Source organism: Plectrocnemia conspersa, unplaced genomic scaffold (assembly GCF_051122295.1).
Source record: "Plectrocnemia conspersa isolate PC_06_02 unplaced genomic scaffold, ASM5112229v1 ptg000005l, whole genome shotgun sequence".
Taxonomy (NCBI): domain Eukaryota; kingdom Metazoa; phylum Arthropoda; class Insecta; order Trichoptera; family Polycentropodidae; genus Plectrocnemia; species Plectrocnemia conspersa.
This window is the reverse complement of record NW_028277169.1, coordinates 9631410-9644685: the sequence shown is the minus strand read 5'-3', so window position 1 is coordinate 9644685 and position 13276 is coordinate 9631410. Positions and strand designations below refer to the sequence as shown.

Here is a 13276-nt window from a genome sequence, read left to right as displayed (position 1 = left end):
AAAATCTAGTAAAAACGTTCTCGAATATTTCCCTAAAATATTTTTTAAAATATCTCATTTTATTAACATATATTTTCGCAAGTAGATATATATTTTTACTAGTGAAAATATAAATTATCTAGAAGGTGCTTGTAAAATTATATGATTTCAACTTTTATATATTTAGCAATATATATATTTTCATACTTATCATTATTTATTTACATCCGATGTATAAATTTTACACTGAATGTGTATTTTTTTATAAGTTAAATTTTTACCAGTAAAATCCAAATATATTTGCACCAGTAGATATATATTTCTAAAAGCGAAAATTAAATTTAATTAATAAGTGCTAATATGCAGCTCTAATATGTCTATGAAGCTCAATTTGACAGTTGCGAAACGTCCATTTGCTGTTCAAACCCAAACCTAACCTAATGAAATCTAAAACTATATTAAACTATGTAATTTCGATATTAAACTATGCTTTAAAAATATGATAAATATCCTTGCCGATATTACTATGGACTTCTAATATAAAAGGACTGATCAAAGTATATTCAAAACGAATTTTATCGCAGTGGGAACGCTCGTTACCGAGCGTTCCCACTGCGATGGTGACGGCACGATTTTATTGCTTTTGACGTGAATTTTTGCCTTCTGAGAAGTGATAATTGTTTTTGCGCTCTCCTATTGACCAAAATTCGGTTTAGATGTGCTTTATTCGACCCTCACTCGTAATATTGTTATAAAAAGTCTTAATATAAACGTATTGATTTTGGCCTGGACTGGAAATTCACTAAATGGCAACACTGAGCAGCAATGAGTGCATTTTTTTAATGCCTAATTAAAATATTTCGCATAAAATATGATTTCAAAAAACTTGGCTAATTTTTATATTTATTTTTAGCATAGATTAACTCGTACCTATTATTTTTTATTGAACAAATTATATTACGATGTTAATATATATATATATATATATATATATATATATATATATATATATATATATATATATATATATATATATATATATATATATATATATATATATATATATATATATATATATATATATATATATATATATATATATATATATATATATATATATATATATATATATATATATATATATATATATATATATATATATATATATATATATATATATATATATATATACCAGGGCTCACTCTCGGTGGCCCTGGATACGACCTAGCCCGATTTGAATTAATCATAACGATAATATTCCGTGAGATTAGGAAAATCTAGATAAACCAAATATGTTATGGGCGATCTAAATTATGATATACGATAGATATGACACAATAAAAATTGAAAAACACTAAGATCCATATGGGATTTGAATCTAAGTCTTTCAAGTTAATATTCAGCGACTTATACCACTCGTCAATCATGCTGGTTATTAACTATTAAATAGTGTTACTTGGTATTTAAATTTAATAATTAATATTAAGTATAAGTATATAAGTTATAGAAGGAAAATTTTAGGCTCAGAAATTACATGTAAATAAATTTACTATGTATTATATCATATAAACAATACAATAACAATAAAAAACCTATTAAGTTTTCTACGGATAATCTACAGATAAATAAAAAAAATATATTAAATTTAATTATTAATATGTATGATAAGATCTATAAATAAAGTTATTAATAAATTATAAATTGAATGCTAAATAAATAAAAATTTATAATATTATTAATATTTATATATCATACCAATTTAATTTAGCTTCTATATATAATATTTTCAATAATAAAATTCGTGATATCGACGATTAAGCTCAAGTGATATCAACGCTCGGAAAAGTACGAAACCTGACCGCGAATTTATTTAATAAGCATTTTGCCAGGAAATGACCTTGATACTAATTTATTTCAACATTGTATTAGTATAACCATATCTAAGTAGTTTTATAATCATGTCTGAAAAACATATTACTTTAATTCATTCTTAAAAAAATATATTTTAAATATTATTTTTGCGCAACTATCCTTGAAAATAAGAGAAGATTTAGAAAAAAAATGTTTTTAATTATCAAACGAGTTTTGCTTCGCTTCACATACATTTCCACCATAAAGTGGAGCCAGTTTTGCTAGATAATTTTTCCGTTAAAATAAATTACTTTGCGGCAGATTCTGCTCTTAACTCGCGGAATGTAATGAGCGTTACGTAAAGCTGTCAGTGTTTGGCTTTCTAATGGTTGAAGATATACATGATACAAGTTTATAAAATAAATATTTTTTTACAACACTTAATGACGGCTATAATTTAACAACCGCAGTGATTTGTCGCCATTGAAATTATTATATCAACCATAAAATTTCGCAATGTATTTTATTTCAGGTACTTACAAGGATCCTCGGAGAAGGTTGAGGTTGTAATCGAAAGCACTAGTACGGCCTGGCCCGCTGAGATAAAGGGCACAATCATTTTCGTCTCCCACGCTCGAATAAGGCACATATTGGCCACTGACTACGGCCAACAATCCAATAATCCAAAGTGACTGTCTGTAAAATAAAAATAAATTAATGATCATATTTTACATGTTTTTCCTATAAATATTGTCTAAAAAAATTAAGGTGTTCGATGAGTTATTGATGTATTAAATTTTATAATTTGCTATAATGGTATATTATGGTTATATTTACTGCATGACAAACAATCATTTCCACATCGTATACAACCGAAAACGTCGTGTCGAAAAATGGGTATTTGGAACGGTTGTCGTAAGATGTGATGAATCGCCTAAGCATGACTCAATACCAGCATCATTTTTGTATTACAATGTTGATAAATAATTGTACGAAGACATAGCATTGTTTTATTCGCCTGTCTGCATTTGAAGGGAATGACATAATTGTGTACATAAAATGTATTATATTGCTTCTCGTCAAGCGTTTCATATGAATAGTTTTATCGGTAAATTTAATTTGAACAATACTGTACTTCTCGTATAATTGGATAGTTATAAATAAGCATCGTAACAATTTGTTTTATAAATAGTACTAAAACACGAATAACAGATAAACGACTAAAATAAATTCACAGTATAAAAAACATCTCTTGGCCATTTCATAAAAAAGTCGAATGTTATAAAAATATTTAAGTACTATAACTTTAGCTAAAAGGTTTACTTTCTTTATCAATGGTTCAGTGAATTGAATTAAATATGTATCAAGTTCAAAGATAAAACTATTTAATAAATTTTGATCTATTATATTAGAATAATTACACAATTTCGTAAACGGAACAAACCGCACTGTTACACATAATCAAGTCATTATAACTTACGATGCAAAAAAATGCAAATAAAAAATATAAAATTAATTATAAAAATATTTTGAAGGGAAATATATAGTCATATTCTATTATAAAATATTCAATTAAGTTGTGCAAAAGTATTTTCCGGATCCGCAATTATGTTCTTAAATTATTTATCATATACAAAAATGCTATGTGTATATATATATATATAAAAAAAATGGTTGTTAAGAAATAAAAATAAGGCATATTAACATTCAATGACACCGCATTTTCACTGACTCACATTTTGAATACTCAAATATGTTCCGATTAATATAGAACAAGCAAGTCAGTCTATTAACTTGTTGAATATTATTTATGTTTAACAATCCGGATACAGAGAGGAAGATTGAAGAAAAACTATCGGAAGTCAGTAAACCCGTTCTCTAACAACAATGAGCAACAGAAGAGCAAAAAGCGATTCACTTTTCCTTTCATCCTAATGCAACATACACATAAATAAGAGTCTCACCTGGTAATCATCTTGCTACACTTTAATATATTTATATATAAATTAATTATAATACAGTTATTGTAAAACTGAAACACTATTTTGGCACACACTGAAATATCGTTTATAGTTTTAATTAAACATCCATTGCGTAATACGAACGACTGAGTTTAAATAGTCTGTAGGTTAACATTTTGATTATTTTAATGAATGAAAGCACTGTAATTTTTTTGGCAAAATTAAATCGCAATAGGAGTGTCCGCTTTTGCCGGTTACCGGTGTGCGACTGGCCGTACGAGATTTTAAACCTCCATAGGAAGAGTTCTGCAAGAAGTTATCCCCACTGAAAGTGACAGTGCTTCTAGAGTCACACTCATTCCGCTAGTTACCCTTTCTTATCTGCCATTCAACTTGAAGCGCTATTAAAAACTGTAAGACAATACTATTTTTTGCTATGAATCATAGAAAATGTATATAATTGAACTCTTTCACACAAAGTTATCGTTAACCCCAATTATATTCTGTAATAAATTTTTAACAATTTCATCTGTCATATTGTACGGTAATTAATAATTTATTATTATTAGTTAATATTTTGATGAGAAAATCGAAGTATATTAAATTTGCATATAAAATATATTATAATTGTACCAATCAGTGATGAATTTTCTTTGTGCATTACGAGATTTTTTAAAAGTGAAAATTTAATGGCTGTAAGTTGCTTTTTACGATTGATTTATTTTAATGTAAATAATATCTACATTAAGAAGATAAAATAATTGATAGGTTTTTTTTAGAAAATTATTGTTTCGGTGAGAAAATGACTTTATAATATTTATATAAATATAATTATTGTTTCATCTCAAAAACTATTTATTTTATTTATATTTTATTACACAATAATATATTTTATTTTGTATAAAAAAAACATTTTGGTATATTTCCTGTAGTAATAAGATTTTTTAAATGTAATTGCATAAAATAAATTACACAAAATATTTTATAGAATCTTATTTTATCAAAAACATACAACATCTAATATCGATAGGAATATTTATCTTTCATGTCTTTATGTACTATTAAACCATACAAAGTATAAAGTTTTTTAATTAGCCGTACAATTTGTACAATAATGAATATATATACGTGTCTGTTTTTGCCATATTATATAGTCACGTAATTTCCAAGTCATCTCAAAGACCGGGTTGAACTCGTTAGAGTGAGACTAAAATTAGTCCCAATTACTTGTTAAAAGAGTAATAAAACATTGTTATAAGTATGTACATGCGACTTGCTTAAAACATTTATTATTCACTCCGTACAAACAAACGCACGTGACGATCGGAGATTTAGACTGATATGAGCCACATGCAAATACACCTTTCAAATTGACCTTAACAAAAGAAAGTCAGAGTCTATACAAATAAAAGTGTTGTGAAATGTCGCCAAGCTAAGCAAAATAATTATGATTATGTAATTGATAATGTAGGGGTTTCAACCACCTACGAAGCTAGTCACAATTAAATGTCACTATAACAAACACTTGAACAGCGAAAAGAAAAATCTTTCAAAAGTTAAACCACACTCGTGATCTCGAGATCTCGTTACTACAAAAAAGTGAAACAAAATTGAAAAATATTGCATGGACCACTTATTAGCATAATACATTCCAAGACGTTAATCACCGATTTTTACCACCAATAAAACCAGAATTTGCGTGTCGATAGACTCCTGAAAACCTCCTGAAATTTTTGGTCTGACTCATTGCTTAAGAAAAATAGTCGTCTTAGAATATCATTGAATCTATTTACATTTATCCAATTGCATTAAAATAATCCATGAGCATTTTTTTCAGATGAATAAATGTTTACGATTTAAATTCATATGTATTATCACTTTCACTATTGGAAATATTTATATTGAAAACCATACTTTTTAGATTGAAAACCATAAATAACAATGCGCAAATAATTGTTTCCAAAATCTAATAATGGATCAACAGATTTTATGACAAACTTTAGTATTTTTAAAATATTGCCAAACTTCCTGAAAATATGGTTGTTTATTATTGAGTTATTACATTAAGCTACTGATATAATATCATTAAAATACACTTTTTTAGTCAATATTAAAATTGATTGATTGAAATAAGTATCATTATAAACGACACATTTTACCAACTGCTTATTTCGGTTGTGTAAAAAATCTTAAATTGCAAGAGCTTTTTTGTAAGAAGTTGTCGAAATTTTTAAACACAAATGATCTGTTTATGATCATATATTCCACTCAATAAAGTGCTATGAAGAAGGAGTCCAAGGAGCTTACAAGATTTTTGTTTTTATTGCTATTGAACAATTTTCCCGAGTCATTGCAGATGTCTATTCTAATCCGCCTTCGGATTAACCTTTGCAATCTCCATTTTACGACACATTAGCGATTAGTTAAATTAAGTCTTAAAATTATTAATAAACTTGGAAATAAAATAAGAAGAAAAAGCTCATTTAGGAACATTTTAACTTAACAAAGAAATACAGTTTTTATAAATAAGATTTAGGGAGCAGAATAAATTTTATTTTCTAGTTTATAAGTAAAAAATACAGCTGTTTTTTAATCAATGCCAAAGTTAACTTATCGTTGCATTACTGTCTTGATAACACTACAACTTTAACATCAAACCATCTACATAACATTATATTTTTATGGTGAAATTTGCGTTTACAATGCTTATATTATTTTTTAATTTTAATAAATGTAAATAAATTAAAGAGTATGATATACACACATATATTAACCAGACGCGTACGGTGAGATGCATTCTCTTTCGCTCGCTCGCGTGCTGAGTGACAAGTGAGTGAGAGATAAGGGCGTGCGTCTCATGCGCTCCGCACGCCCACTTCTCACTCGCTTTCGTCTCTTAACATGCGACTGAAAGAAAGGGAATGTATCTCACCATACGCGCCTGATATTAACATAACAAAAAAAATATATTAATTTTATAAAAATATTGAAAGCCTCTGTATTGGAATAAAAAAAATCCACAAAAGCCAAATATTAAATATTTAAAATAAATAGCATAATTTAATAATCGAAAAGTTTTAAAATAAATTATTAAAACATACATAATATATAAATCAAAGCAATAAAACATTTTTTTCTTTTATTTACTATATAAAATAATAATACAAAAATAATTAAAATTTACTCATAGGTGTATAATAATAAATAAACAAATGTGTATAAATTAACTCAATACGCAAAAGGTTAAGGCAAAGTTCTTTTTATGGCTTATAATGTGGTTTCATCTATGAATCACATAGGATAATTTTGTTTTATTGTAATTTTCTCAATTTATATATTGAATAAATATTGTAAATACACATATTATATCTTACTATTTGCTAATCAAATATTATCCATACAGTAATTTTATATATAAATTAAATAAATATATTAAATACATATATAAATTTTTCATTTTTGATTGCATAATTTTTTTGCAATATAAGATAAAAACTTGGAATTTTAGAATATATTCTCAGATAACCACATATCATAAAGGAAATAATATTACTGCTCAATTCGCAAGATTAAATATTTTTATTTCAAGTAATGCGGTATACAATGGATACTAAGAATGTCAGAAAAAACTCATTTCACACAATTTCTAAAAATATAAGTAATTACTTATAGAGAATGCGGTAAAAAGCATTTTAACAGAGAAGTGAATCATACTTTGTATCTTATGTTTCAAAATGAGTTCAAGAGTTATGAGTTTGATTTTCATCGTATTTCGTGAATCACGTCCATTTACTTAATGCTATGATAGCATCGAAGCGTACACGTAAATTTAAGCTTCGAACAGAATTACACACAGCCATAAATTACACAAATTAAATGCAAAAAATCACTCCACCTGATAGACAGATCCGTTTCTCAACTGAAAAATTAGCATACGCCTTAAACAATGAGTCGGTGAGAAATCCGATTTGATCCTAAACACGATTGTGATTTTTTTCTAGAATATTGAACGACTGACGAAACCGTAAATTGGGAAGCACAGCGATAATTGCGCTGTTTCGAATTGTCAAAATACCATTTGCAACGGTTTCGCAAATGGCCCATTCAACGAGCGGTCGGACAAAGCGTTTTGGACATGCATAAAAAATATAATTAATGCCCCAACAATGTGGACAATAATTATTTCAAGCAAAAAATACATTATAATACAATTAAGCCAATACAGGCGATAATTTGCTCTTTTCAATTGAACTATGAACGACTTAATGGACATTAGTATACATATATGTGTTAACTAAATAAGTTCAACGCCTACTCATTAACTATAGACCGTCATTTTGCAACGTTAACACATTGAACGAGCACTAATATTAAACGAGTACACATAAAAGCTCAAAGCTTCGAATGGCGATGATGATTGAACCGGCCTAATCAGTTTATTGTTTTGTATGCGATTGGTAATACAATTATTTTAATATCTTATTATTATGTAAATGCTATAAATAAGTGAGTTAAACCTAAGCTATTATTTAACAGATCGATGATCGTGACGTTTGCAATCGAATTCGTACAAGATTCGTCGCGTTTAATATTCTCGATCCGTATCGAACTCAATTTCCCTCGGAAACGTTTCGCAAATGGCAAGATCCGATGGATTTCTTTTCAGAATTGGAAAGAAAGTAAAACTAGTGTCGCAACGTAGCGATTGCAAGTCAAACGGGGAATTAGTTAAATTTATTCAGTGCAGGTAGATACTGATTGGTGCTAAAGACACTGTTCGAATTTTTATCTATTTTATTTGACGCTCATTCATATATTCATACAGAAAGAAAAAACATTTAAAACGCTGCAAAAATGATTAACAAATGTACAATAATGAACTGTATATTGTGGCATAATAACGATATATTAACACATTAAAAAACATATATTTATGGCAATGGTACAATAAAATACACTTCTAAAAATGTATTGTGAAAATCAGACTACTACTAATTAAATTCTTGCTTTTATAGTTCTTTAAAAAATATAAATAATATGTGCGTTTAGAGAAAAATAGATAAATGAAAAAACTTCTCTTTAACTAACAGAAACACTGAAATCTCTCTAGTGTTGGTTAATTAAAGATGCGCTAATAAATAATAAATCCTTATCAATGATAAAAAACAAAGGGATTAAATCAACATTAAATCTAGATTTACTGGTAGGTAAAAAAACACATGTCAGACTAAAAGTTTATACTTTAATATCAGAGCACACATACGTGACATTGCTTATATTCGCCGCATTATTAGCTGTATTTGCACTACTTCTATAGATAATTTTTAATTTGGTATTGTTACACGACCAAAAATAATACGAAACTGATCTGATGTTAGGTTAAGAGTGTCTCTTTTAAAATAAAAAGAAACATATTATACAGCTTTATATTTCTCATATTTTAGCAGCTATAGTTGCACTACTTCCTAATATAATTATTAACACTGATATTTTTAATTTGGGGCTTATGCATAAACGAAGACAAAACAAAAACTGATCTGATGTTATATAGAAAGTCTCTTTTGGTATGAAATAACGTGTTCCAAAACTCAATGTTTTACTACTCTGAGGTGAAAGGATTACATGATCGTAAGAAGTTAGTCACAAATAAAATAATAAGTTTTTTTCATTATTTGATTTAATAATGATCTTGAGTTATACTATTAAAGCTATTAAAAAGGAATTTATTTTGTGTAATATTTTTCTTATATAAAAGTGAGACATTGTATGTGCGTAGCACAAATGTACATTTAAAAACATACTGTTGTTTAAAATACAACATTATGATTCTCAATTAACAAAAAAAATATTAATTTTTATTTTCTTTTAATAATTCTGAAAAATATTTTTGCCTTATTAAACTAACTAAAGTTTGACAATGACTTTTCCTATAATATGAGCTGTAAATGAAAATAATTTTAAAATAGTGGAAATAAATTTATAAAAAATATGTGCACCAATTTAATAAATTATTTATCTTATGAGTTCTTTTAAATTCTAATATAAATCAATTATTTTATATTGATAAATATATCTGATTTCTTAAAATATGCAAAGTTTTCCAGTGGTTTCACTAATACAATAGTAATACATTAATACTAATGCATTGAATAAAAATAAATCAATAAAAAATATTTACCATAGCAAAAAATCAAGGAATAGAAAAATATGTATTTAGGAATTTTGTTTCGATTTATATTTAAAATATTATTTATATCATGAATGCTCTTAAATCTTAATATTTTAATAATTTTGTATTAATAAATGGCTAGACGGTTATGTTCGCGCAAAATAAAATAAATAAATTTTATATTTTTAGTAGTATACTAAAAAAACATAACGTATTGTTATTAATACTACAACAATATTAATTATTATTCATTTTTGTTTTTACCATAAATTTAATAAATATTCTTAATAATTTTTTTTAAATTTAACAATGGATTCACTAATAATATATCAAAAATAAAAATAATTTAATATAAAATATATGCACTTTGTGAAATTTATTTTTTATATTTATAAGCAATTTTAAAGCATAATATTTGATTATTTTTATGCTCAAAAATACTAACAGATAATAAAATAATATTTTATTTACTTGATGAGAGCTTAATTTTTTATTATTTTTGTATTCATAAATTTTAATATACATATTTAAATATTGTAAAATAAATTTAAATAATGTTAATAGTATTATTTACTGAGGGTAGCAAAATATAAGTTGAAAGCGTTGTTTATAATTATAAGGCGGTTGGAAAATGATATTGTTGTTTCGGACCGCGCGCTTTTGGCCCGTTAGCTCTGTTTTCGTGGCCTTAACCACCATATATACAATTAAAATAATAGCTAAGCTTTTAATACTACATCTATAATAACATACTTTATTGCTTTAAATAATATACCAATTTATAAATATTTAGAATAAAATTATTTAAATTTATATTTATTACCACAAAAGGCAATTTTCAAAGATAAAAGTCAAAATTAGAATAATTGATACTGTGCTTGATTCGGCTATTAAAAATAAACTTATATTTGCTATATATCATTAAAAATTAACATAGTATTAGCAATTAATAAAAAACAATACATTCGACTAACTGCCATGAAATTTCCCAATATATTTTCCTCCTTTCACATTTTGAAAAAAAGGCAAAAATTTAAATTTCATGTTTAATTGCGCTAAATTATTTTTTTATTTCTTTAAAGCGCTTAGTATGATTTTAATGAATATTATTATTTTTTTATTTATAAAAGTAATTTTTTTTAACTGAAAATCAATATTTATTCTTCTTCTTAATTTTATTATCAATATCATAAAATTAAAAAAATGCATATGTCCAAAGAGCCGTATCTCTATTTGAACATTTCGAAAGTGTTATTCAGTATGTAGGTCATTGTATCGAACCTGATATGGCACCTATTGTGAAAAGTGTCATAACAATATTGTCTCTCAGTTAAAAAAAAAGAGTCTCGCCGTTGTTTGAGCGGTTTACAGTAATTTATTGTTCCGGTTAGGGTTCGGTATCTTATATATTATTCAGCAAATACAAACGTTCGGTTGAGAGGTGAATGTGACCCATTTGTGTGCAACTTTCGTAGGATTATGGGCATACATTTCGCGTAATAACTATGAGCATTATGTAATTGAGACATTCGACCCTATTGCCTGGCTTCGTATAATAAAATAATCGTTTAATAGTGCCGATAAAGTGTAATAAATGATAATGGGTTGAGAGTAAACAATTTAAGTGTCTCTCTTTTCTGGTTGCATATGTATAATAATAATTTGTGCGGTGGTCAAACGTAATTGGATGTGATAAAATGCTTATGCTGAATTATTGGGAATGGGTCTGATTTAAACATAAAATGGTAAACCTTAACCGTAACGCTTTTAAGTGTGACATAAGGAAAGTATAGTTTACAGTAACGAGAGAAAGGAAAATGGACATTTGCTTGCAAATAAATTAATAAATATTGACCAATAATATTATATAATAAACATATTCTATATGTTATACCACAAAACGGTAATTAAATTAATATTCACAAGATTTTTCCCACATACTTAATTTACATCTTAAAATATTTTAATTAAAAAAAAGTTAAATTAGTACTTTTTATCCTCTAACAAAATTTAAATATTCTAAATAAGAGAAATTAGTGTCTTATGGAGTACCACAAGGGCCTAAATTGGGACCATTGTTATTTGTTTTGTGTATTAATGATATAGTTAATAACGTGAAAAAATTTAAAATTCATCTATTTGCGGATGACACATTAATGTATTGCATAGGTGATAACATTAAAGAAATTGTAAATAATTTAAATAATGAATTAAGTATATTAGAAATATGGTTAAAGGATAATGTACTTAAATTAAATGAGAATAAAACTAAATGTATGTTTATTAATTATAAAAATGTGTTAGATAATAGTACCAAAATAGTAATAAATAACTCTAGTATAGAAATAGTGGATAATATAAAATATTTAGGAGTAATTGTTGATACAAAATTAAATTTTAAAGAACAGTGTAATTACATATTAAAAAAAATTAGTAGAAAAATAGGTTTATTATCTAGATTAAGAAATATATTAAGTATAAATACAAAAAAAATAATTTACAATAGTATAATATTGCCCCATTTTAATTATTGTGCAACACTATTAAATATGTTAAATAAATTAGATAAACAAATGTTGCAAAAATTACAAAATAGGGCAATGAGAGTAATATTAAATAAAAATAGATTAACTAATTGTAAAAGTATGATTGATAGATTAGAATGGTTGAATGTTCAAGAAATATTGAGTATGAATGTTTTAGTATTTATATATAAGTTAGAAAATAATATGTTACCAAAATATTTTAATAAGTATTTAATAAGAAATAAAGATGTACATAAATATAATACTAGAAATAGAGAAAATTTAAAGATAATTAAGTATAAGAAAACGAGTACGGCTAGGGGAATTATGTACGGAGGTTTTGATTTATATAATAGTCTTCCAAGAGAAATCCGAAACAGCAAAAATATAACGGGTTTCATAAATGGAATAAAAAAACACCTTCGTACATATAGAAATAAATTATAATATTAAGACTTTATTATTGTATATTTTTATTTTTTCTTTCTGTTATGTATTTTTTATGTATTTTTATATATGTTTACTAAATTTGTTAGATGTAAAGATTAGCTATTAAGCTAAATAAATTAATAAAATAAAATAAAATAAATAATAAATAAACTATAAAGTATATTGAATTCAATTAAAATAAGTTTGTTATTTATTATATGGAATCAAAATACAGTTAATATTGAAAAAACTACTATTAATTGAACTGAAATGAGATTCATATATTATAGTTTGTTGTATTATTATTTTTTTTTTGCAGTTAATTTCTACTATATGCATTTCTAAATATTTTAGCAAATATT

At 25.6% G+C, this 13276-nt stretch overlaps 1 protein-coding gene across 3 annotated transcripts in view; it reads right to left on the bottom strand.

Moving 5' to 3' along the window:
* The window catches only part of cysu (peroxidase homolog), a 32052-nt gene extending 28004 nt beyond the window's left edge, over positions 1-4048 (bottom strand). For all 3 annotated transcript variants that reach the window (XM_088186325.1, XM_088186326.1, XM_088186327.1), the window contains exons 1-2: positions 3795-4048; positions 2371-2526 (exon numbers count right to left, since the gene is read on the bottom strand). In XM_088186325.1, the coding sequence (XP_088042451.1) occupies positions 2371-2526; positions 3795-3805 (167 nt within the window). In that variant the 5' untranslated portion in view covers positions 3806-4048. The remainder of the gene's footprint in view (positions 1-2370; positions 2527-3794) is intronic.
* Positions 4049-13276: the final 9228 nt, after the last annotated feature.